General features: G+C 42.7%; 1 protein-coding gene across 4 annotated transcripts in view; it reads right to left on the bottom strand.

The window, feature by feature from the left end:
* Nucleotides 1-3,795: 3,795 nt before the first annotated feature.
* LOC136577168 (histone H1-like) overlaps nucleotides 3,796-23,348 on the bottom strand; it is a 205,214-nt gene continuing 185,661 nt past the window's right edge. For 2 of the 4 annotated variants that reach the window (XM_066576952.1, XM_066576951.1), the window contains 4 exons: nucleotides 11,968-12,081; nucleotides 9,002-9,115; nucleotides 6,112-6,225; nucleotides 3,796-4,072 (listed from right to left, as the gene is read on the bottom strand). In XM_066576952.1, coding sequence (XP_066433049.1) covers nucleotides 3,876-4,072; nucleotides 6,112-6,225; nucleotides 9,002-9,115; nucleotides 11,968-12,081 — 539 coding nt within the window. In that variant the 3' untranslated portion in view covers nucleotides 3,796-3,875. Of the gene's footprint in view, nucleotides 4,073-6,111; nucleotides 6,226-9,001; nucleotides 9,116-11,967; nucleotides 12,082-16,028; nucleotides 16,143-16,628; nucleotides 16,743-22,393; nucleotides 22,508-23,348 lie in introns of all 4 variants that reach the window. The other 2 variants (XM_066576950.1, XM_066576949.1) reach the window with 2 other exon arrangements.

Below are 23,348 nucleotides of genomic sequence, written 5' to 3'. Positions count from 1 at the left end.
CCGCCTGGGATGCCATCGAGCGGACAATATGAAGCCACAGCCGAGGAATTCTGGGTAGCCAGAGAAATATTTACTCAAACACAATAATATTAATGATGCAGAGAGAGACGACTCGTTGGGTTTTATGTTTTTATTATATCAATCTGCATATTATTAAAAGCTAAAACACAAAATATGATGATGAGCTTCAAGCAAAGGAACTGCAAGGATTATATATTTTGGTAAAACATTTATTGGAATATTCTGGCCTCATACTAACGGCCTGATGTTACCGCCTTATAGAGGTTCTCTTCTCAGAAGTCTGTTGAGGAAAAAATAATGAAAGGTTCAGGCCGATGTAGGGAATAACCTGGATTTAATCGTGGACAGTCTGCTTTTCCACGTCTCTCCAGTGCTACCGTGCCAGGATGATTTGAGACGGCCCGGCTGCCCAGCATACACTGTAGTATGCCCATGGTCAGGCTATACCAATACAACTTTACTAGCTTGAGTCTTCAACTCAATGCAGAGCTGCAGCCGAGTTAAGGGCAAAACTCAGAACTATCCAAACTTCAGCCATATTAAAGCGACCCTTCAGTTGTTGGAAAAAATTCTGTCTCAAGACCGTAGGGGACAGGGATATATTACCTGTGCTTCTATTCAGCTGTCCATCTGATCCACTGGTTCCTGGTCATGTTTTCAACTGTACATGATGGCTGATGCAATTTTAAGACTCATTTACATGCAAAGACAATCTTTCAAATGATTGAAAGATTGACAGTTTCAGTGATCATTTTGCATAGAGTACTAATGGGCACTAATGCCCATTAGCACTATATCAGCTTCATTTGCATGTAAATGAGCCTCCAGGAGCTGCATGCAGAGAACAGCAGGTGGCCTGTTCTCTGCATACAGCTCCTTTGTTCTCGCATGGGGCCATCAGCTGAATACAATGTAGTCAGCTGCTCCATGCAGAACACAGTGTGCAGTCTGTGTTATCTTCTCTCCGGCTGAACGATGGATTTTATGCTCACCTAAAAATCATTGTTCAGCCAAAGAGTGAAAGGTGGAAGCATTTGCACACAAAGATTATCGTTGAAAAGCCATCATTTGAGCGAATTTTGAGCAATAATCATTGCGTGTAAATGGGGCTTTAGACTACCTGATCCCTATAGTGCATTGTAGTGTTAAACCTGCTCTCTCACTGACCAGAGCTAATCACATGAGTGCAGTAAGTCAGAATAGGGCTGATATCTAGCGGCGATAGCGTTTGGCTCCACAGTGGCCGATATAGTGAGTCTATCGCCAAATGGCTACACTACAGTGAAATATAGGGGTGATGATAAAGCGGGTAGTCTCTGCTCCTGGGTATGCTGACGGAAAAAGAAGAGTCCAGAGAGTCAGGATGGGAAGTGACAAAAAGGACTTAGTCTGCTTTCACATCTACGTCAGTGGTTCTGTTTTTCTGCTCCATTCTGGGAGAAGGAAAGGGGAATCCCCTGGGTGAACGAATCCATCTTATGAAGGAGCAGAACAATGCCAAATGGACTTCATTGACTCTAATGGGGCCATTCAGTGTCCATTCAGCTGACCGGCATTTTACCGGATGAAAAAGTCCTGCACGCTTTTTCTTATGGTATTTTGTGTGGGATCAGAGACAGAAACTCTGAACGGAGGTTCCAGTGCAGATGTGACAGCAGCCAGACTTTAGTAGAAGTATGTGAAGGCAGATCCTCTTGGCAGCAGCAGCTTGTAATCAGACAGTGTGAACTCGAACAGACTCAAAGTCCTCTGGCAGCTAATTCTAGTTTTCCTGCTTGCTGTTCCTCAGAGCTGAGCCTCTGCCTCCTCTGCGGAGCGCCATTGGCTATCTGTCCTCTGAAAGTTTACCTCTAGCTGTTCTGCATATTAAGCAGGGCTGAGTCTGTGCCCACTTTGTGGTGGATACCACATGAGCAGAACTGACCAATCAGGGAGCAGTGCACAGTGTGTATCAGTTAGATAGAAAATAGTGGCAGCCCCCTTCGACGGCTAAAAACTGAGACTGGAACTGGTGTATTGGATGGATGGCAGAGAACGACAAGTGCAGACAATATACTCTCTGCCCCCTCCGATCCTGGGACAGACTTTTGCCCCAAAACTAGAGGGTCGCTTTAAATCAGATTTTTTTTCTTCTAATTTTGTTGGAGAACCTTTTAAAGAAAGCAAGGAATCTGGTAGAATGATACTTGGTAAAGTTTGCTTTTAGATTCTTAGAGAAGATGACAAGATATTGTACTACAAATTACACATAGACGCAGGTAGCAATATCTGACACTACTGCCTTAGGTGCGTGAGAGCTAATAGATGGGGGTTGAAGCGTTGACATTCAGCCTTCTATCCTACTTCTTTCTTTTTGATTTTACTAAGAGAGTCTTAATGGCGTCGGAGTTATGTTTCTCCAGAATCTTAAGGAATATGTCTTTACTCTCGTTTCCCCAGGATCTCACACAATCGTAGAGTTCTCTCATCTTCTCCTGGTTCGTGCCTTTTTTCCGGATTCTATCGTAATCTTCCTGTGTCAGCAACTTCTTATCCATAAGATCATCCAGAACTGGTTCAATGTTTGCAATTGACCTTATCAAGTTGGTTCGATTCTCGGTAACAAAATGTTCCTTTTCATCTGCAGTAAATGAATGAAGAAGGTCTCATTACTAAAAGAGCTCGCTATTCTGCGAGGGAAAACTTTTTTACTCTCCATGTCTTTTTTGCTACGTATTTCAGAGATAGAAGCGCAGAAATTTCACAAGGTGTGAACCTGTGGGCACTGCATGTAGAGATGGGAGAGCCAACATAACTGCTCGAGAAAAAAGGTATCCGCAGTCTATGCAAATGGCACGATCAGTGTCATCAGTGGAGCGGGTGCAGGCCACTGGAATGGAGTCACAAAACCAGATATCTAATACATATAAATAAAATGTTCCACCGCTAAAGCTTCTGACTCACTCCATGGGTCACACAGCCAGCATCACATAGGAATACCTCTTCCTCTTTCCTACTGAACCAAAAGCACAGCAGAAACACTTAGGAGTTCATGTGATCCTGTCTTTACCATCTAAGGTGGAAGCCGAGGCAGTGAGTTGCCACCAAGTGGAAGACATTACATCTGGAAGAAAAGAGGAGGAGGTATTCCTATGTGATGCGGCCCGTGTAATCCACAGAGGGAGTCGGAGGTTTGAGTGGTGGGCCATTTTATTTGTAACTGTGCCCAAGGAGGCAGCAAAGACAGAAGATACAGCAGGTAAGAATTACAAAACTTTTCTGTGATTAATTGTCAGTGTTCTTATCTTCTGTGTACCCTGGCCTTTTCTTCGAGAATTTCTGCTTATTATCTTAAGACATTTCACTGTTTAGAAGAATTTAAAGGGCTTATTTGGGACTTTAACAATTTCCAAATCTGCTAGAAATACTTGTTAAAAAGTTATTGCAATATCTATATTTATGCTCTGAGTATTTTGTACTTTCTTTAGACTCCCTATTCTTCCACTGTGCACCGTTCACACATCTTAGTTGAGGGAGTGTTGCTGGTTCCCTTTTCGGCATCCACCCACTACAACTCCTAGTAATTTTCATCTCCACCCAATACACCTCCTTGCATCTTCTATAGATGCCTTCCCCCTTACAAAATACAATGTATGTCATTTCCAGGTGCTGCAGGATGCAGTGAGTAACACTACGCAGGTACTTTCTCTATGGTGTATATGACATCAGTCTGTTGGTGGCCTGTCACTTCAGACACCAGTCTCTTCAGTGGAATTCAATGAGGATCTGGACCCCCCATCCACTGGTCCCCTTACGAAGAATTATTCTTTCTTTCTTGAGGAGCCTGACGAAGGATTAACAAGTTCAAAACATTGCTATAAGATACCTTCCAGACCCATCTGACAGCACTTCTTGCCGTTCAGCACCCCCAGAGCTCTACATACTGCGGGCCATTTACCTGTTTTAGGCTTTCTACCTCTTTTCGGCTTGTTATCTCCACCAGGCTGTTGACTTGCTCCAGCATTCATTTGCTGGTCTGCTGCAATGGCCTGTTCGCCACTCGGCCCAGGAGCTTTATACATAAAATAAAAAAAATAGAAATACAGAAAACTTGAACATTAAGTCACTTAATAATAACAAGAAAAATAATGAAGAAATCCATAATCATTGGAAAAAGATTAGAACCCAGAGCGCCGTGTTATTTCTGACAGGTTGTGTCATCCTTGTTACGGTAGCGGGATCATAAATAAGGCCAACAATATAGGACCATCAAAAACCAGATATGACGATTTGCACAATCTAAATGACAATCCAATTGTTTGACCCAGTTCAGACAACAGCGGGCGCCCCTGATGCCGCATCTAAATCATACTAAAAAAACTCTCCCTATTCTTATACAGGATGGTCCCCGTGCCCAGGTTCTCAAGCAGAGTATCAAATGTGTCGCCAAGAAAACCCTTACAATAGGCAACATGATAGGTCCTGGCTTACACAACAATACTACTCTGACCGCTCACAATTGACTCATGAATAAAGGTTGTCTCCGATGTGTCCAGTCATGATGTGTTCTCTGCAATCTATTATACAAACCAGAACATGTTCTTCCTCTACGACATCCCAGACTTTTGATAATAATTAATTTATAAGTTGTAACACTCCTGTCATGTATGTTACTGAATGTTCTATCTGTTGGGAGCAGTACGGCAGATTGACATCAGGTAAATAACACTACGTATTGCTGACCATACATCTGACTCTAATCCCTCTTCAGGTACATTGAGATGTTCCCCGTCTGCAGCATCCAGACATTTTTTGCAAATCCACCAAGGTTTAGTTAGGTTTTGCTCCTGGGACCTATGAGCTCTACAGGTTTCCAGTAGCACACTTCCACAGGTGTGGGGTGTTTGAGCTGGCTGAATGTAGAGTTCTTCAGCTAGCCAGTCACCACTGATCTGCTGCACATAAATGCCAGCCCCTCAGGCTAGAAGGTGTTGGTTTCCTGAGTTCCCTCCCAGTACCCTTGTGTTTGCATCCATGCATGTTGTTCTGTAGGTGTGAACAGTGACCTGTTCTGTGTGTCTTTGCAGGTGGCCGGACATGGGATTTGAACAGCCCTGTCCAGTGTGGTATGCATTCCTTGTGTGTTCGTATCAACTGTGTCCTGTTCTGCTTGGATTGTTTTCCATCTAGAACGAGCCAGGTCCTTAGGTTCCAGCGTGGGGCCGTCCCTATTGGGACGATCGCCCGACTTGCAGACAGGACTCACAGGGTTATTGTCTTGCGAGAGTAGGGACCCGCAAGACCATGAGGACCCTTGTAGCGGCTTGTGGGCTTACGCATATTGGCCAAAATACAAAACAAAACCTCGTACTGTAGCTATTCCATCTGTTCATGCGTGCAGGTATGCCAGATGAGTCTTTTGGGAGTTTGTCAGTCGTTGTGTAATGTTTGCTCGCCAGTTCTATTCGCGGTTCACTAGTCCACTTTCTTTTGGTGTTTAGAGTGTGTGCAGTTGTGTAAGTATCTCAGGTATACAGATCTAGAGCATCCTGTTTGGATGTGACAGGTTTATATCCTTATTTAAAATCACTGGCATTGAAAGTGTGTTCCACCAGCAGTAAGTGGAGATTGGTGAAAGAAATTGCTTTCAAGAGAGGTTTATTCGATGATGTGGTTAAAAAACAGATTTCCACATGGTGTTAACCTTAGATCTGAGCTTATGTTTATATACCATGTTTCCCCGAAAATAAGACCCTATCTTATATTAATTTCTGCCCCAAAAGAGGCACTAGATCTTATATTCGGGGGATGTCTTATTATACTTACCTACCACAGGTTTGGTCAGGTCCCTTCCACTGTCTCCAGAGCTGCAGCGCAATCCCACACTCTTCGGCCACTCATACATCATCACTTCCTGGTTACAAGATTTATAAATCCCACCTCCAGGAAGCGATGATTGTGATTGGTTCATCGACCACTGCTCAGCCAATCAATGCAACACTTGTATCCTCAGTACAGTTGGTTGAATGTTAGCAAAACTTTCCAGCCCCGTCTGATCACACTTCTTACTGTTCAGTACCCCCAGAGCTCTATATACTGAGGACCATTTACCTGCCTTAGGCTTTCTACCTCTTTTCGGCTTGTTATCTCCACCAGGCTGTTGACTTGCTCCAACATTCATCTGCTGGCCGGCTGCAATAGTCAGTCCGCCACTCGGCCCGGGAGCTTTATACATAGGGTAGAAAATAGAAATACAGAAACCTGAAGATTAAAAGTCACTTCACAATAACAAGAAAAATGCTCATGAAACCCACAATCACTGGGAAAGGATTATAATCCAGACTTGACCATATAGCACAATCTAAACGACAATCCAATAGTTTGACGCAGTTCAGACAACAGCGGACGTCCCTGATGCCGCATCTAATTCTTCTTATGTTCTCCCTTCTAGTTTTAGTGCAGTTTTTTTACATTAACCCCTTAAGGACCAGGCTATTTTGTACTTTAAAGAACAGACACTTTTTAGGGATTTAACTGCCCTATTTTTCCCCTTCCGCTACCAAAATAATTTTTGCTGCATTTTTTTTCCGTGACATATAGGGCTATTTTTTAAATATCTTTTTTTCTGACTTTTTTTCAGTTTTTTAGTTTTATTAGGGGATAGAAATGAGCGAGCATACTCGCTAAGGACAATTACTCGATCAAGCATTGTCCTTAGTGAGTACCTGTCCGCTCGGAAGAAAAGGTTCGGCTGCCGGCGCGGGTGAGCGGTGAGTCGCGGCAGTGAGCAGGGGGGAGCAGGTGGGAGAGAGAGATCTCCCCTCCGTTCCCCCCTGCTCTCCCCAGCCGCTCCCCGCCCGCCGCCGGCAGCTGAATCTTTTCTTCCGAGTGGGGAGGTATTCGCTAAGGACAATGCTCGATCGAGTAATTGTCCTTAGCGAGTATGCTCGCTCATCTTTATTAGGGGGGTAAAAAAGTTAAAACAAGTGATCTTTTTTAACATTTATAGTGTTAACTAAAATAAAGAATAGTAATGAGTTCCTTTTTTGTTTTGGACATTTTGATATATAATATGTATGGTTTTGGATTACAGGGTGCAACAGTTTTGGTTGGCATCAGCTTTGGGTTATTTTCTTTTTTATGTATATATTTTTATTTTCTTCTGTAATTTTGTTTTATTCATGTATGTAATTATGTTACTATGTCCCCCATGACATCATATAAGACCTCTGGAGGACATTCGCATGTTTTGTTTTTTTTAAATTTGACACTTTTCCCCTGTAGCTGGTGCATCCATAGGAGCCCCAGTTGCAGGAAAAACATCTCCTGTAGTGACAATAGTCACTGGCAGAGCTGATCAGGGTCTGTTGGGACCCTGCAGCTCTGCTGTGCCAGGAGATCCCGGCGGTCACTGCCGGCTTGTGTAGTGGAAGTTATACTTTCACTTTTTAGTACATAGCCCTCATTGAGCACTGTGTACTCAGGCAAGGAGAAGGCAGAAAGGGTTAAAAACCTCTCCTGCCTTTTCCTCTGGGTTATCAGCTGTGACTTACAGCTGACAACCCGACCTGCTTCTGTTTGATTGCCGAACAGAGGCTTTAAACCCCACCGTATTTTTACTATCGCTGGGTTTAAAACCCAGCACCAATCGACATCAGGTAAAGAAATCCACCAAGAGTATAAATCCTCACTGGCGTTGAAAGGGTGCTCCACCCAGCAAGAGGTGGGGATTGGTGAAAAAAATTGCTTTGAAGACAGGCTTATTGGATGATGCGATTAAAAAACAGATTTCCGCACGGAGTTAATTTCCAATCTGATCTTATGTTTATTTACTATTGTTTTTGTATTGTTTTTTATGTGTTTCATTTCCTCATTATTTATTAATTAGTAGGAGTGGCCAGTATTAATTAGGATGACTGTTCTGTATTCATTAGTAGTAGTGACCAGTATTCATTAGTAGGAGTGGCCGGTATTCATTAGTAGGAGTGGTCAGTGTTCATTAGTAGAAGTCAGTATTCATTAGTAGGAGCAGTCAGTATTCCTTAGGAGGAGTGGCTAGTATTCATTAGTAGGAGTGGTCAGTATTCCTTGGGAGGAGTGGTCAGTGTTCATTAGTAGGAGTGGTCATTATACATTAGTAGGAGTGGTCAGTATTCCTTAGGAGGAGTGGCTAGTATTCATAAGTAGGAGTGGTCAGTATTCCTTAGGAGGAGTGGTCAGTGTTCATTAGTAGAAGTGGCCGGTATTTATTAGGAGGAGTGGTCAGTCTCATTAGTAGGAGTGACTGGTATTAGGAGGAGTGGTCAGTATTCATTAATGGGAGTGGCCGGTATTCATTGGTAGGAGTGGCCGGTATTCATTAGGAGGAGTGGTCAGTATTCATTAGGAGGAGTGGTCGGTATTCATTAGTAGGATTGGTCAGTATTCATTAGTAGGAGTGGCTGGTATTCATTAGAGGGAGTGGTCAGTATTCATTAGGAGGAGTGGCCAGTATTCATTAGGAGGAGTGGCCAGTATTCATTAGGAGGAGTGGTCAGTATTTATTAGTAGGAGTGGTCAGTATTCATTAGTAGGAGTGGTCAGTATTCATTAGTAGGAGTGGGTATAGTTTTGTTGGCGTCATCTCCTGTTACCTTTAAATTACTTCCTTCTTGTACAGGCCATATGCTTTGATTATGGGTTAGGTTTTTGTCGAAATGCGAGGTTCCTGTTCGCATATGTGGGGTTTTACCTTTCTATGGATATATTTTAATAAATATTCATTTTGCTCCTTTTTTCCACAGATATAAGACCACATTCACATGAATGGAAGCTTATGTGTTGACGCCTTTTTGAGAAACTGTTGTTTTCTGCTCTAAGTGTAGCCGGGTCCTTATACCTCATGAATCACATAGGTATTCTCAATACAGTTGGGTGAATGTTACTAAAACTTTCCAGCCCCGTCTGCTAGCACTTTTACCATTCAGCACCCCCAGAGCTCTACATACTGAGGACCATTTACCTGTTTTAGGCTTTCTAACTCTTTTCGGCTTGTTATCTCCACCAGGCTGTTGACTTGCTTCAACATTCATCTGCTGGTCTGCTGCAATGGTCAGTCCGCCACTCGGCCCAGGAGCTTTATACATAAGATAGAAATACAGCAAACGTGAAGATTAAAAGTCACTTCATAATAACAATAAAATGATGATGAAATCCACAATCACTGGGAAGAGATTATAATCCAGAGCCCCACGATATGTCTGACAGGTTGTGTCATCCTGGTTACCGCAGCGGGATCATAAACAAGGCCAACAATATAGCAGCATCAAAAACCAGATATGACTATTTGGCACAATCCAAACAACTCCTACTACACAATCCCCCTATTCTTATGTAGGATGGTCCCCGCGCCCCGTCCAGGTCCTCCAGCCGGGGATCACATCTGTTGCCAAGAAAATGGTTGTGTCAGTTTGAGCAAGAGCTGGAGATTGGAGAAAGGTTTGCCTTGAAGAGAAGCTTTTTTAAGGGTTAAAAAACACATTTTCACATGGAGTTAACCCCAGATCTGATCTTATGTTTACCAGGGGTGTAACTAAAGGGGATGCAGGGGATGCGGCTGCACCCGGGCCCAGAAGCCTTAGGGGGCCCATAAGGCCTCTCTTCTCCATATAGGGAGCCCAGTACTATGAATAAAGCATTATATTTTGGGGCTCTTTTACAGATTTCGCATTGGGGACCAGAAGCTTTAAATTACATTTATAGGAATGTTTTTGTATTGTTGTTTATGTGTTTAAGTTCCTAATTATTTCTTCATTAGGAGGAGTGGTCAGTATTCATTAGTAGAAGTGGCCAGTATTCATTAGAAGGAGTGGTCAGTATTCATTAGAAGGAGTGGTCGGTAATCACTAGTAGGAGTGGTCAGTATTCATTAGGAGGAGTGGTCAGTATTCACTAGTAGGAGTGGTCAGTATTCATTAGGAGGAGTGGCCGGTATTCACTAGTAGGAGTGGTCAGTATTCATTAGAAGGAGTGGTCGGTATTCATTAGAAGGAGTGGTCAGTATTCATTAGGAGGAGTGGTCAGTATTCACTAGTAGGAGTGGTCAGTATTCATTAGAAGGAGCGGTCGGTATTCATTAGGAGGAGTGGTCAGTATTCATTAGGAGGAGTGGTCAGTATTCACTAGTAGGAGTGGTCAGTATTCATTAGGAAGAGTGGTCAGACCTCATTAGGAGGAGTGGTCAGTATTCATTAGTAGGAGTGGCCAGTATTCATTAGGGGGAGTAGTCAGTATTAGTAGGAGTGGACGGTATTGATTAGTAGGAGTGGCCGGTATTCATTAGGAGGAGTGGCCGGTATTCATTAGGAGGAGTGGTCGGTATTCATTAGTGAGAGTAGTCAGTATTCATTAGTGAGAGTGGTCAGTATTCATAAGGAGGAGTGGTCAGTATTCATTAGTGAGAGTGGTCAGTATTCATAAGGAGGAGTGGTCAGTATTCAATAGAAGGAGTGGTCAGTATTCATTTGGAGGAGTGGACAGTATTTATTAGTAGGAGTGGATGGTATTCATTAGTAGGAGTGGTCAGTATTCACTAGGAGGAGTGGTCAGTAGTCATTAGGGGGAGTGGCCGGTATTCATTTGAAGGATTGGTCAGTATTCATTAGGAGGAGTGGCCAATACTCATTAGTGGGAGTGGTCAGTACTCATTAGTAGAAGTGGACGGTATTCATTAGGAGAAGTGGTCAGTATTCATTAGGAGGAGTGGTCAGTATTCATTATGAGAAGTCATCAATATTCATTAGGAGGAGTGGTCGGTATTTATTAGGAGGAGTGGACGGTATTCATTAGGATAAGTGGTCGGTATTCTTTAGGAGGAGTGGTCAGTATTCATTTGTAGGAGTGGCCAGTATTCATTAGTAGGAGTGGCCAGTATTTATTAGTAGAAGTGGCCGGTAATCATTAGTAGGAGTGGTCAGTATTCATTAGTAGGAGCAGTCAGTATTCATTAGTAGGAGTGGTCAGTATTCATTAGGAGGAGTGGCCGGTATTCATTAGGAGGTGTAGTCCGTATTCATTAGGAGGAGTGGTCAGTATTCATTAGGAGGAGTGGTCAGTATTCATTAGTAGGAGTGGTCAGTATTCCTTAGGAGGAGTGGCTAGTATTCATTAGTAGGAGTGGTCAGTATTCCTTAGGAGGAGTGGTCAGTGTTCATTAGTAGAAGTGGCCGGTATTTATTAGGAGGAGTGGTCAGTCTCATTAGTAGGAGTGACTGGTATTAGGAGGAGTGGTCAGTATTCATTAATGAGAGTGGCCGGTATTCATTGGTAGGAGTGGCCGGTATTCATTAGGAGGAGTGGTCAGTATTCATTAGGAGGAGTGGTCAGTATTCATTAGTAGGATTGGTCAGTATTCATTAGTAGGAGTGGCTGGTATTCATTAGAGGGAGTGGTCAGTATTCATTAGGAGGAGTGGCCAGTATTCATTAGGAGGAGTGGTCAGTATTCATTAGTAGGAGTGGTCAGTATTCATTAGAGGGAGTGGTCAGTATTCATTAGTAGGAGTGGTCAGTATTCATTAGTAGGAGTGGGTATACTTTTGTTGGCGTCATCTCCTGTTACCTTTTAATTACTTCCCTTTTGTACAGGCTATAGGCTTTGATTATGGATTAGGTTTTTGTCGAAATGCGAGGTTCCTGTTCGCATATGTGGGGTTTTACCTTTCTATGGATATATTTTAATAAAGATTCTTTTTGCTCATTTTTTCCACAGATATTAGACCGCATTCACATGAATGTAAGCTTATGTGTTGACGCCTTTTTGAGAAACTGTTGTTTTCTGCTCTAAGTGTAGCCGGGTCCTTATACCTCATGAATCACATAGGTATTCTCAATACAGTTGGGTGACGGTTACTAAAACTTTCCAGCCCCGTCTGATCACACTTCTTACTATTCGGCACCCCCAGAGCTCTACATACTACGGACCATTTACCTGTTTTAGGCTTTCTAACTCTTTTCGGCTTGTTATCTCCACCAGGCTGTTGACTTGCTCCAACATTCATCTGCTGGCCTGCTGCAATAGTCAGTCCGCCACTCGGCCCAGGAGCTTTATACATAAGATAGAAATACAGCAAACGTGAAGATTAAAAGTCACTTCATAATAACAATAAAATGATGATGAAATCCACAATCACTGGGAAGAGATTATAATCCAGAGCCCCACGATGATATGTCTGACAGGTTGTGTCATCCTGGTTACCGCAGCGGGATCATAAACAAGGCCAACAATATAGCAGCATCAAAAACCAGATATGACTATTTGGCACAATCTAAACAACGATCCAATAGTTTGAGGCAGTTCAGTTTGTGTGCATTTTTTTTACATGAAACAAATCCTACTACACAATCCCCCTATTCTTATGTAGGATGGTCCCCGCGCCCCGTCCAGGTCCTCCAGCCGGGGATCACATCTGTTGCCAAGAAAATGGTTGTGTCAGTTTGAGCAAGAGCTGGAGATTGGGGAAAGGTTTGCCTTGAAGAGAAGCTTTTTTAAGGGTTAAAAAACACATTTTCACATGGAGTTAACCCCAGATCTGATCTTATGTTTACCAGGGGTGTAACTAAAGGGGATGCAGGGGATGCGGCTGCACCCGGGCCCAGAAGCCTTAGGGGGCCCATAAGGCCTCTCTTCTCCATATAGGGAGCCCAGTACTATGAATAAAGCATTATATTTTGGGGCTCTTTTACAGATTTCGCATTGGGGACCAGAAGCTTTAAATTACATTTATAGGAATGTTTTTGTATTGTTGTTTATGTGTTTAAGTTCCTAATTATTTCTTCATTAGGAGGAGTGGTCAGTATTCATTAGTAGAAGTGGCCAGTATTCATTAGAAGGAGTGGTCAGTATTCATTAGTAGGAGTGGTCGGTAATCACTAGTAGGAGTGGTCAGTATTCATTAGGAGGAGTGGCCGGTATTCACTAGTAGGAGTGGTCAGTATTCATTAGAAGGAGTGGTCGGTATTCATTAGAAGGAGTGGTCAGTATTCATTAGGAGGAGTGGTCAGTATTCACTAGTAGGAGTGGTCAGTATTCATTAGAAGGAGCGGTCGGTATTCATTAGGAGGAGTGGTCAGTATTCATTAGGAGGAGTGGCCAATGTTCATTAGGGGGAGTAGTCAGTATTAGAAGGAGTAGACGGTATTGATTAGTAGGAGTGGCCGGTATTCATTAGGAGGAGTGGTCGGTATTCATTAGTGAGAGTGGTCAGTATTCATAAGGAGGAGTGGTCAGTATTCATTAGGAGGAGTGGTCAGTATTCATTAGTAGGAGCAGTCAGTATTCATTAGTAGGAGCGGTCAGTATTCATTAGGAGGAGTGGCTGGTATTCACTAGGAGGAGTGGTCAGTAATCACTAGTAGGAGTGGTCAGTAATCACTAGGAGGAGTGGTCAGTATTCATTAGGAGGAGTGGTCAGTATTCACTAGTAGGAGTGGTCAGTATTCATTAGGAAGAGTGGTCAGACCTCATTAGGAGGAGTGGTCAGTATTCATTAGTAGGAGTGGCCAGTATTCATTAGGGGGAGTAGTCAGTATTAGTAGGAGTGGACGGTATTGATTAGTAGGAGTGGCCGGTATTCATTAGGAGGAGTGGTCGGTATTCATTAGTGAGAGTAGTCAGTATTCATTAGTGAGAGTGGTCAGTATTCATAAGGAGGAGTGGTCAGTATTCATTAGTGAGAGTGGTCAGTATTCATAAGGAGGAGTGGTCAGTATTCAATAGAAGGAGTTGTCAGTATTCATTTGGAGGAGTGGACAGTATTTATTAGTAGGAGTGGATGGTATTCATTAGTAGGAGTGGTCAGTATTCACTAGGAGGAGTGGTCAGTAGTCATTAGGGGGAGTGGCCGGTATTCATTTGAAGGATTGGTCAGTATTCATTAGGAGGAGTGGCCAATACTCATTAGTGGGAGTGGTCAGTACTCATTAGTAGAAGTGGACGGTATTCATTAGGAGAAGTGGTCAGTATTCATTAGGAGGAGTGGTCAGTATTCATTATGAGAAGTCATCAATATTCATTAGGAGGAGTAGTCGGTATTTATTAGGAGGAGTGGACGGTATTCATTAGGATAAGTGGTCGGTATTCTTTAGGAGGAGTGGTCAGTATTCATTAGTAGGAGTGGTCAGTATTTATTAGTAGAAGTGGCCAGTATTTATTAGTAGAAGTGGCCGGTAATCATTAGTAGGAGTGGTCAGTATTCATTAGTAGGAGCAGTCAGTATTCATTAGTAGGAGCGGTCAGTATTCATTAGTAGGAGTGGTCAGTATTCATTAGGAGGTGTAGTCCGTATTCATTAGGAGGAGTGGTCAGTATTCATTAGGAGGAGTGGTCTGTATTCATTAGGAGGAGTGGTCAGTATTCATTAGGAGGAGTGGTCCGTATTCATTAGGAGGAGTGGTCCGTATTTATTAGTAGGAGTGGCTGGTATTTATTAGGAGGAGTGGTCAGTATTCATTAGTAGGCGTGGTCAGTATTCATTAGGAGGAGGAGTCAGTATTCATTAGGAGGAGTAGTCAGTATTCATTAGGAGGGGTGGTCAGTATTCATTACAAGGAGTGGTCAGTATTTATTAGTAGGAGTGGCCAGTATTTATTAGTAGGAGTGGCCAGTATTCATTAGTAGGAGTGGCCAGTATTCATTAGTAGGAGTGGCCAGTATTCATTAGTAGGAGTGGCCGGTCTTCATTAGTAGGAGTGGTCGGTATACATTGGTAGGAGTGGTCGGTATTCATTGGTAGGAGTGGCCAGTATTCAGTAGTAGGAGTGGTCAGTATTCATTAGTAGGAGTGGTCAGTATTCATTAGTAGGAGTGGCCAGTATTCATTAGTAGGAGTGGCCAGTATTCATTAGTAGGAGTGGCCGGTATTTATTAGTAGGAGTGGTCGGTATTCATTGGTAGGAGTGGCCAGTATTCATTAGTAGGAGTGGTCGGTATACATTAGTAGGAGTGGCCAGTATTCATTAGTAGGAGTGGTCGGTATTCATTAGTAGGAGTGGTTGGTATTCATTAGTAGGAGTGGTCAGTATTCATTAGTAGGAGTGGTCGGTATTCATTAGTAGGAGTGGTCAGTATTCATTAGTAGGAGTGGCCAGTATTCATTAGTAGGAGTGGTCGGTATACATTAGTAGGAGTGGCCAGTATTCATTAGTAGGAGTGGTCGGTATACATTAGTAGGAGTGGTCAGTATTCATTAGTAGGAATGGTCAGTATTCATTAGTAGGAGTGGTCAGTGTTCATTAGTAGGAGTGGGCAGTATTCATTAGTAGGAGTGGTCAGTATTCATTAGTAGGAGTGGTCAGTGTTCATTAGTAGGAATGGTCAGTATTCATTAGTAGGAGTGGGTATATTTTTGTTGGCGTCATCTCCAGTTACCTTTAAATTACTTCCCTTTTGTACAGGCCATAGGCTTTGATTATGGATTAGGTTTTTGCCGAAATGCGAGGCTCCTGTTCGCACATGTGGGGTTTTACCTTTCTATGGATATATTTTAATACAGATTCATTTTGCTCCTTTTTTCCTCAGATATAAGATGCATTCACATGAATGTAAGCTTATGTGTTGACTGCTTTTTGAGAAACTGTTGTTCTTTGCGTGCATTTTGGCATATTTTACTGTAATTTTGCAGACGTAAAAAAAAAAAAAACAGCCGATGCTGTGAGCCATTGTAATGGGCAATTGGTTTGTTTTCCTGAGCAGGAGAATAAAGCATGCCGTGTACTTTTTTGTAAGACCGAAATGCACAGGCAAAATATGCGCTTGTGAATGAAGCCATTGAAATTAATGGGTTCTATTTGCGGCGTATTGTGTGCGCAAAATTATTATGCTCAAATACACGTGTGTGAATCTGCTCTAAGTGTAGCCGATCCTTATACCTCATGAATCACATAGGTATTCTCAATACAGTTGGGTGAATGTTACCAAAACCTTCCAGCCCCGTCTGCTAGCACTTTTACCATTCAGTACCCCCAGAGCTCTACATACTGCGGACCATTTACCTGTTTTAGGCTTTCTAACTCTTTTCGGCTTGTTATCTCCACCAGGCTGTTGACTTGCTCCAACTTTCATCTGCTGGCCGTCTGCAATAGTCAGTCCACCACTCGGCACAGGAGCTTTATACATAAGATAGAAATACTGAAAACTTGAACATTAAAAGTCTTTTCATAATAACAATAAAATGATGAAGAAACCCATAATCACTGGGAAAGGATTATAACCCAGAGCCCCACGATATGTCTGACAGACTGCGCCATTGTGGTTACCGCAGCAGGATCATAAATGGGGCCGAAAATATAGCATCTTATTAAACTTACCTACCGCAGGTTTGGTCAGGTCCCTTCCACTGTCTCCAGAGCTGCAGCGCAGTCCCACACTCCTCGGCCGCTCATACATCATCACTTCCTGGTTACAAGATTTATACATCCCACCTCCAGGAAGCGATGATTGTGATTGGTTCATCGACCGCTGCTCAGCCAATCAATGCAACACTTGTATCCTCAGTACAGTTGGGTGAATGTTACTAAAACTTTCCAGCCCCGTCTAATTGCACTTCTTACCATTCAGCACCCCCAGAGCTCTACATACTGAGGACCATTTACCTGTTTTAGGCTTTCTAACTTTTTTGGGCTTGTTATCTCCACCAGGCTGTTGACTTGCTCCAACATTCATCTGCTGGCCGGCTGCAATGGCCGGTCCGCCACTCGGCCCGGGAGCTTTATACATAGGATAGAAAAATAGAAATACAGCAAATGTGAAGATCGAAAGTCTCTTCGCAATAGCAAGAAAATGATAAAGAAAACCACAATCACTGGGAAAAGATTATAATACATAGCGCCGCGTTATGTCTGACAGACTGCGCCATTGTGGTTACCGCAGCGGGATCTTAAATAGGGCCAAAAATATAGCATGAGCAAAAACCAGATATGACTATTTGGCACAATCTAAACGACGACCCAATAGTTTGACGCAGTTCAGACAACAGCGGGCGCCCCTGATGCCGCATCTAATTCTTCTTTAGTTTTTTTCTACTAGTTTTACTGTGGATGTTTTTACATGGAACAAATCATACTACACAATCCCCCTATTCTTATGCAGGATGGTCCCCGCGCCCCGTCCAGGTCCTCCAGTCGCGGATCAAATCTGTTGCCAAGAAAATGGTTGTGTCAGTTTGAGCAAGAGCTGGAGATTGGTGAAAAAGTTGCTTTGAAGAGAAGCTTATTGGATGAATTTTTGAAAATTCCTGCAGAAGAGTAGAAGTCCCAGAGGATTGGAAAAGTGCAAATGTTGTCCCTATCTTCAAAAAAGGGAAGAAGGTGGATCCAGGAAACTGCAGGCCAGTGAGCCTGACTTCTATACCGGGAAAGATTTTGAAACAAATTATTAAACAGCATGTATGCAAGTACTTGGATAAAAATGGAGTAATTAACCAGAGCCAGCATGGGTTTGTAACAAACAAGTTATGCCAGATGAATCTACAAAAAGATTTAGAAAAGCTTAAATAGTGGGTGGCGACTAACAGAATGATATATATCAAGGAGAAATGCAAAGTCCTACATCTGGGCAAGAAAAATGAAAAAAGCACATACAGAATGGGAGGAATTGGGCTAAGCAGAAGCACATGTGAAAAAGACTTGGGTATACTAATAGATCATAAACTGAACATGAGTCAACAATGTGATGCAGCAGCCAAAAAGGCAAACCCAATTCTGGGATGTATTACGAGAAGCATAGAGTCTAGATCACTTGAGGCAATTATCCCCCTCTACTCTTTCTTAGCCAGACCTCATCTGGAATACTGTGTCCAGTTCTGAGTGCGCAGATTTAAAAAAAGGCACTCAGGCAAGGCAAGTTCAGAGAACAGTTACCAAATCTGTTGCCAAGAAAATGGTTGTGTCAGTTTGAGCAAGAGCTGGAGATTGGTGAAAAAGTTGCTTTGAAGAGAAGTTTATTGGATGATGCGGTTAACAAACAGATTTCCACATGGTGTTAAACATAAGATCAGATCTGGAGTTATCAGTGGTGTAACTATAGGGGATGCGGTTGTACCCGGGCCCAGAAGCCTTAGAGGGCCCATAAGGCCTCTCTTCTCCATATAGAGAACCCACTACTATGAATAAAGCATTATATTTAGGGCCCAGAAGCTTCAAGTCACATTTACAGTAATGTTTTTGTATTGTTTTTCATGTGTTTACTTTCCTCATTATTTATTCATTCGCAGCAGTGGTCAGTATTCATACGCTATAATTAAATCTTAGTTTTTTTGCTAAAAAGTGTAGGTCTCTGCTCGCACACATGAGTGTTTTTACCTTTCATTTTTTAACCCTTTCCAATCCAATTTATATCCAGATTTTCCTAGGGGGCTTACCCGTTTTTTGCCGTTGCACAACGGTGCTATCTGCTGGCTGAAGCCAATACTGCATGAGGTGACACGTTGGATAGGCTCTGACAGCAGAGGCTTGCAATATACAGTAAGAGAACCCCGACGGGCGTCTTCCAACATTGAAGCTGTACAGCCTTAAATCATAATGTCTTCAGAGGTCAGACAGAAGATTGGAAAGGGTCAACTTTGTTTTATTGAACACATTATGAATTTGGTACATGCATATATTTCACATATCATTAGTGGTATGATGCCAATAAACTCGTTTACAAGGATCAAATTTGTCTCTTGGTGTCAAGTACAGATTCTTTTGTCTGGTATGTGAGCACACGGTATCGGGAAAATAACAATAAAACATTTTCCAACCTAGAAGCAATAAGCCAGTCTGTATTGGTATTTGTTTACATTATGTGGTTGTATACAGAGATGAGCGAGCACCCAAATGCTCGAGTCCGCGCTATTCGAGTCGAGCTTTTTGTAAAATTCGAGAGCTCTACTCGAGTAACGAACCCCATTGACTACAATGGGAGACTCGAGCACTTTTGTATGTGGGACGCCGGGTGCTGAGCTTTTCTCTCTCTTTCTCTCTCCCCTGCCTGCCAGACCAAAAAATTTGCCATTGACACGTGCCATCGTCTCGATGGGGAGGAGCCAAAACAGGCACGTCACAGTGGGGAGGAGCCAAAAACTGGGGCGGGGTCGAACACGGCTTGACCCGAGTAACGAGCACCATCGAGTACGCTAATACTCGAACAAGCATCAAGCTCGGCAGAGTATGTTAGCTCAACTCTAGTTGTAAAATACCATTAGTGCTGATGTAGAGGGGTACCGGCCTCCAATCATAAGCCTAAAAGTTTTTGAAACTTTGGGCAACCTCTTATGCTGATAGATGACCTTTCAGAAGGTAGGACAATGTTAACTAGACTTTTCGCCCTGCAATGGATGGAGATTCAGTGGCCATCCATTTCAGGGCAATCGTCCTCGAGCTCAGAAATATTTGCAGGTGGTAAGGCCATTGTTCTCCATCCAGCAGGCCAAATATTGCTCTTTTGTGAGTGTGTATGGAGAGGGCAAGAGCTCAGATATGAATGGTATTACCTCAACCCAGAAATCTCTAATGTGTGAATAATCCCACATCATGCACCAAAAGTCTGCATTAAAATGATGACATCTGTGACACTGTGATGTCCGAGTTCTTCCCATTTTGTGTAGTCATATGGGCGTAAGGTAAGATTGGCGTATTATGTACATTTGTACTAGCCTATTATTTACTGCTGGGGATACCCTCTAGCACATCTTCCCAATCTTCCGATGTTAGTTCTGGAATAAGAGCTTGCCAGTTATTTTGAGCTGTCAATGGGGTGTGACTAATTTTGGCTGACAGCAAATGTACATATAAATCAGAGATGAATCCTTTAGGGCCTTGGGACCTAAGAATTCCTATAACGGGGTATTTAGAGATCTGGATCATAGCAGCAGGGAATAGCGTGTTTGCTGCATGTCGCAGTTGAAAGTACCTGAATAACTGCTAATGGGGTGTTTGCAAGTCATCACATAATTGAATATAAGAGCTATACATATTGGCCCTATTGTCTCCCAATGCTGTTATCCCTAATTCCACCCAGTAATGGGAATCTGGTACCGAACACATAGCAGGAAGGGTGGGGTTATTCCATAGGGGAAGTTCTGCTATAATGTCCTTGAAACGTTGAATGGACTTGGCCAAATGCAAGACAGATGCGGCCACTTTATGTAGTTGGAGTAGACCTGCAGCTCTAGTGTGTTCTGGTCCTTCTAGGTGGCCCATTAAGTTTTTCCCATTTATCGTTTTATTAAGGAAATAATCTGTTACAGAAAATTCTTCGTTGAGAAACCATTATCTTAGATTCTCAGCTGCCCTGCCAGGTAATAAAGTTTGAGATCTGGGATGGCTATACCTGCCTGGTCCTTAGGTCTTTGTAATGTGGATAGTTTCATCCTTGTGTAGTATACAGAAGTTAATGTACAGAACTTTCTAGGCAATTTCTGAATGGTCTATGTATGTCTTGTGCCTATGTGTTGTTAGTGTCTTCTATGTGAGTAAATTTGATGTGTATTGCATAGCTGCAGCACTGAATGGGTTACTGTCTGGGTTATGTCTGGAAATGTAGCTTTTATATGTCATGTGACCTTGTTTTATATATGTGTTTGCAAGGTGCATGAGTGAGACCTTTCCATCAGCCTTCTGCTTGGGATACTCAAGCCAGCAGCCTGACTGCACACAGACACCTTTAGTCTGTGTGTAGGGAAGTTGGAGGAAGCTGAATGGATGGTATATGTGTGTGTTCTGCGTCCCTTCTACCCAAACCTCGTTACTAAGGAGCAAGTGAGGAGCCGCAAGTGAGAGACCCCACCGTGCAGCGCTGAGTGCATGTCCTATCCCATGTGTGTGTACCGGTAGAGAGTTGGAGAGTGTGAGAAGACCTCTGGCTGGAAACAGAGATCCAGAGATAACTAGGCCTGTGTAATCCCTCTGTCCTCCCGTGATTCCTCCCTGTCACACCACGAGTCTTCCTGCACCAGTGTCTTGCCAGCGGATGTAAACTGTTATGGACTGTTTCAAGTTTATTCAAGTTCTTTTGCAAGTAAACAGCTTTACCGCCCGTTCCCAGTTCAGCCTTTAAAAGTCAACTCTGTGTGTGTCAACTCTTTATTACATCTTCTGGAATTCACCGCAGAGGATGGAACAGTGGCGTCACACGTGACCAGAGACTAAAGTAAATCGCAGTTGGGTTAGTCCCCCATTTAATAGCCTGTCCCCGGCCCCTTGGACGTGTCCCTGGTTACCCTCCGGGTGGGAGATGGTAGAGCCCTGTGACTAGGCCTAAACTTTAACCCACTGTCTCCTAGGCTGGGGCCCGCTCCTCGGATGCTGCACTTGCACTGAAGAGCCCCAGATAAAAATAGTGAGTATGGAATTCATAGATTGAAAGAAGAGCAGCGAGATATTGACCGGCACACGCTGCATGATGTATAGGCATTTGGGCTGTATGACTATGTTAATGAGATTTATTCTCCCTACCACAGACAGGGGTAATTTGACCAGAGTTTGAGTTTGGTTCTAATTAAATTCTGTAGTGGGTCAATAGTTTTGGCCAAGGCATGTACAGTGTCACATATGATTATTATGCCTAAATATTTAAATTTAGATGCCACAGGTGACTTATATCTAGTTACACGAGTCCATAATCGGGCTTCATGCCCCAACATTACTGCAGGTTTTTGCCAGGTAATATATAGGTCAGAGTATTGAGAGGATGTGTCAATAATATTCATGGCATGGGGAAGCAATTTGTCTGGGTTTTGAAAAAACAGTATCATATCGTCCGCATAAAGCCCAACTACACTCTGTCGTCTGCGTTTTTACCTTTCTATGGATATATTCTAATAAAGATTGATTTTTAAGGAGTTGTGCCGCTGCTATATACAGTGGTTTTTTTCCACACATATAAGGCCGGATTCACATGAGTGTTAGCGTATTTGTGTGCGTATTTGTGAAACGTTTTTGAGGAAAAGTAGTTGTTTTTTGAAGTGCATTTTGACGTATTTTACTGTACTTTTGTGTGCGCAAAAACCACGTATTGAGTCTACCGGCCATTGAAATGGCCAATTAGGATACTGAGTTCAAGATGTGCTCTTTCCATGAGCAAATGCACAGGAAAGTAGAGCTTGCTGGGACCAAAATGTACAGGAAAGTATATGTTCTTGTTAACAAAGCCAGTGAAATCTATGGGTTCTACTTTTTGAGTATTGCGTGCGCAAAATGTTCATGCACAAATACACGTGTGTGAATCTGCTCTAAGTGTAGCCGGTCCTTATACCTCATGAATCACGTTGGTATCCTCAATACAGTTGGGTGAATGTTACCCAAACTTTCCAGCCCCGTCTGACAGCACTTCTTACTGTTCAGCACCCCAAGAGCTCTACATACTACGGACCATTTACCTGTTTTAGGCTTTTTAACTCTTTTCGGCTTGTTATCTCCACCAGGCTGTTGACTTGCTCCAACATTCATCTGCTGGCCGGCTGCAATACCCAGTCCACCAATCATCCAAGTATCTTTATACATAAAATAGAAAAATAGAAATGCAGCACACATGAAACGCAAGAAAAATGATGAAGAAACCCATAATCATTAAAAACAGATTATAACCCAGAGCACCGCGTTATTTCTAACAGACTGCGCCATTGTGGTTACCGCAGAGGGATCATAAATAAGGCCAAAAATATAGCAGCATCAAAAACCACATATGACTATGTGACACAATATAAACGACAACTCAATTGTTTGACGCATCTCCCTATTCTTATGCAGGATGATTCCTTTGCCCAATTTCTTCAGCCAGTTATCAAATTTAGCTAACTTAAATGATTTCAAGTCTCAAGGCACAGATAAATTACATCCTAGGATACTAAGGAAGCAGCGGAGGTAATTGCTGAGCCACTTGCCATAATTTTTAAAAATTTCTGCAGAAGAGTAGAAGTCCCAGAGGATTGGAAAAGGGCAAATGTTATCCCTGTTTTCAAAAAAGGGAAGAAAGTGGATCCAGGAAACTACAGGCCTGTGAGCCTGGCTTCTATACCGGGAAAGATCTTCAAACAAATTATTAAACAGCATGTATGCAAGTATTTGGATAAAAATGGAGTAATTAACCAGAGCCAGCATGGGTTTGTAACAAACAAGTCATGCCAGACGAATCTGCAAAAAGATCTAAACAAGCTTGAACAGTGAGTGGTGATTAACAGAATATTATTTCACAAGGAGAAATGCAAAGTCCTACATCTGGGCAAGAAAAAAGAAAAAAGCACATACAGAATGGGAGGAATTGAGCTAGGCAGCAGCACATGTAAAAATGACTTGGGTATACTAAAAAAGATCATAGACTGAACATGAGTCAAC

This window comes from Eleutherodactylus coqui, chromosome 8 (assembly GCF_035609145.1).
Source record: "Eleutherodactylus coqui strain aEleCoq1 chromosome 8, aEleCoq1.hap1, whole genome shotgun sequence".
In the NCBI taxonomy this organism is placed as follows: Eukaryota; Metazoa; Chordata; class Amphibia; order Anura; family Eleutherodactylidae; genus Eleutherodactylus; species Eleutherodactylus coqui.
This window is presented reverse-complemented; position numbering and strand designations above follow the sequence as displayed.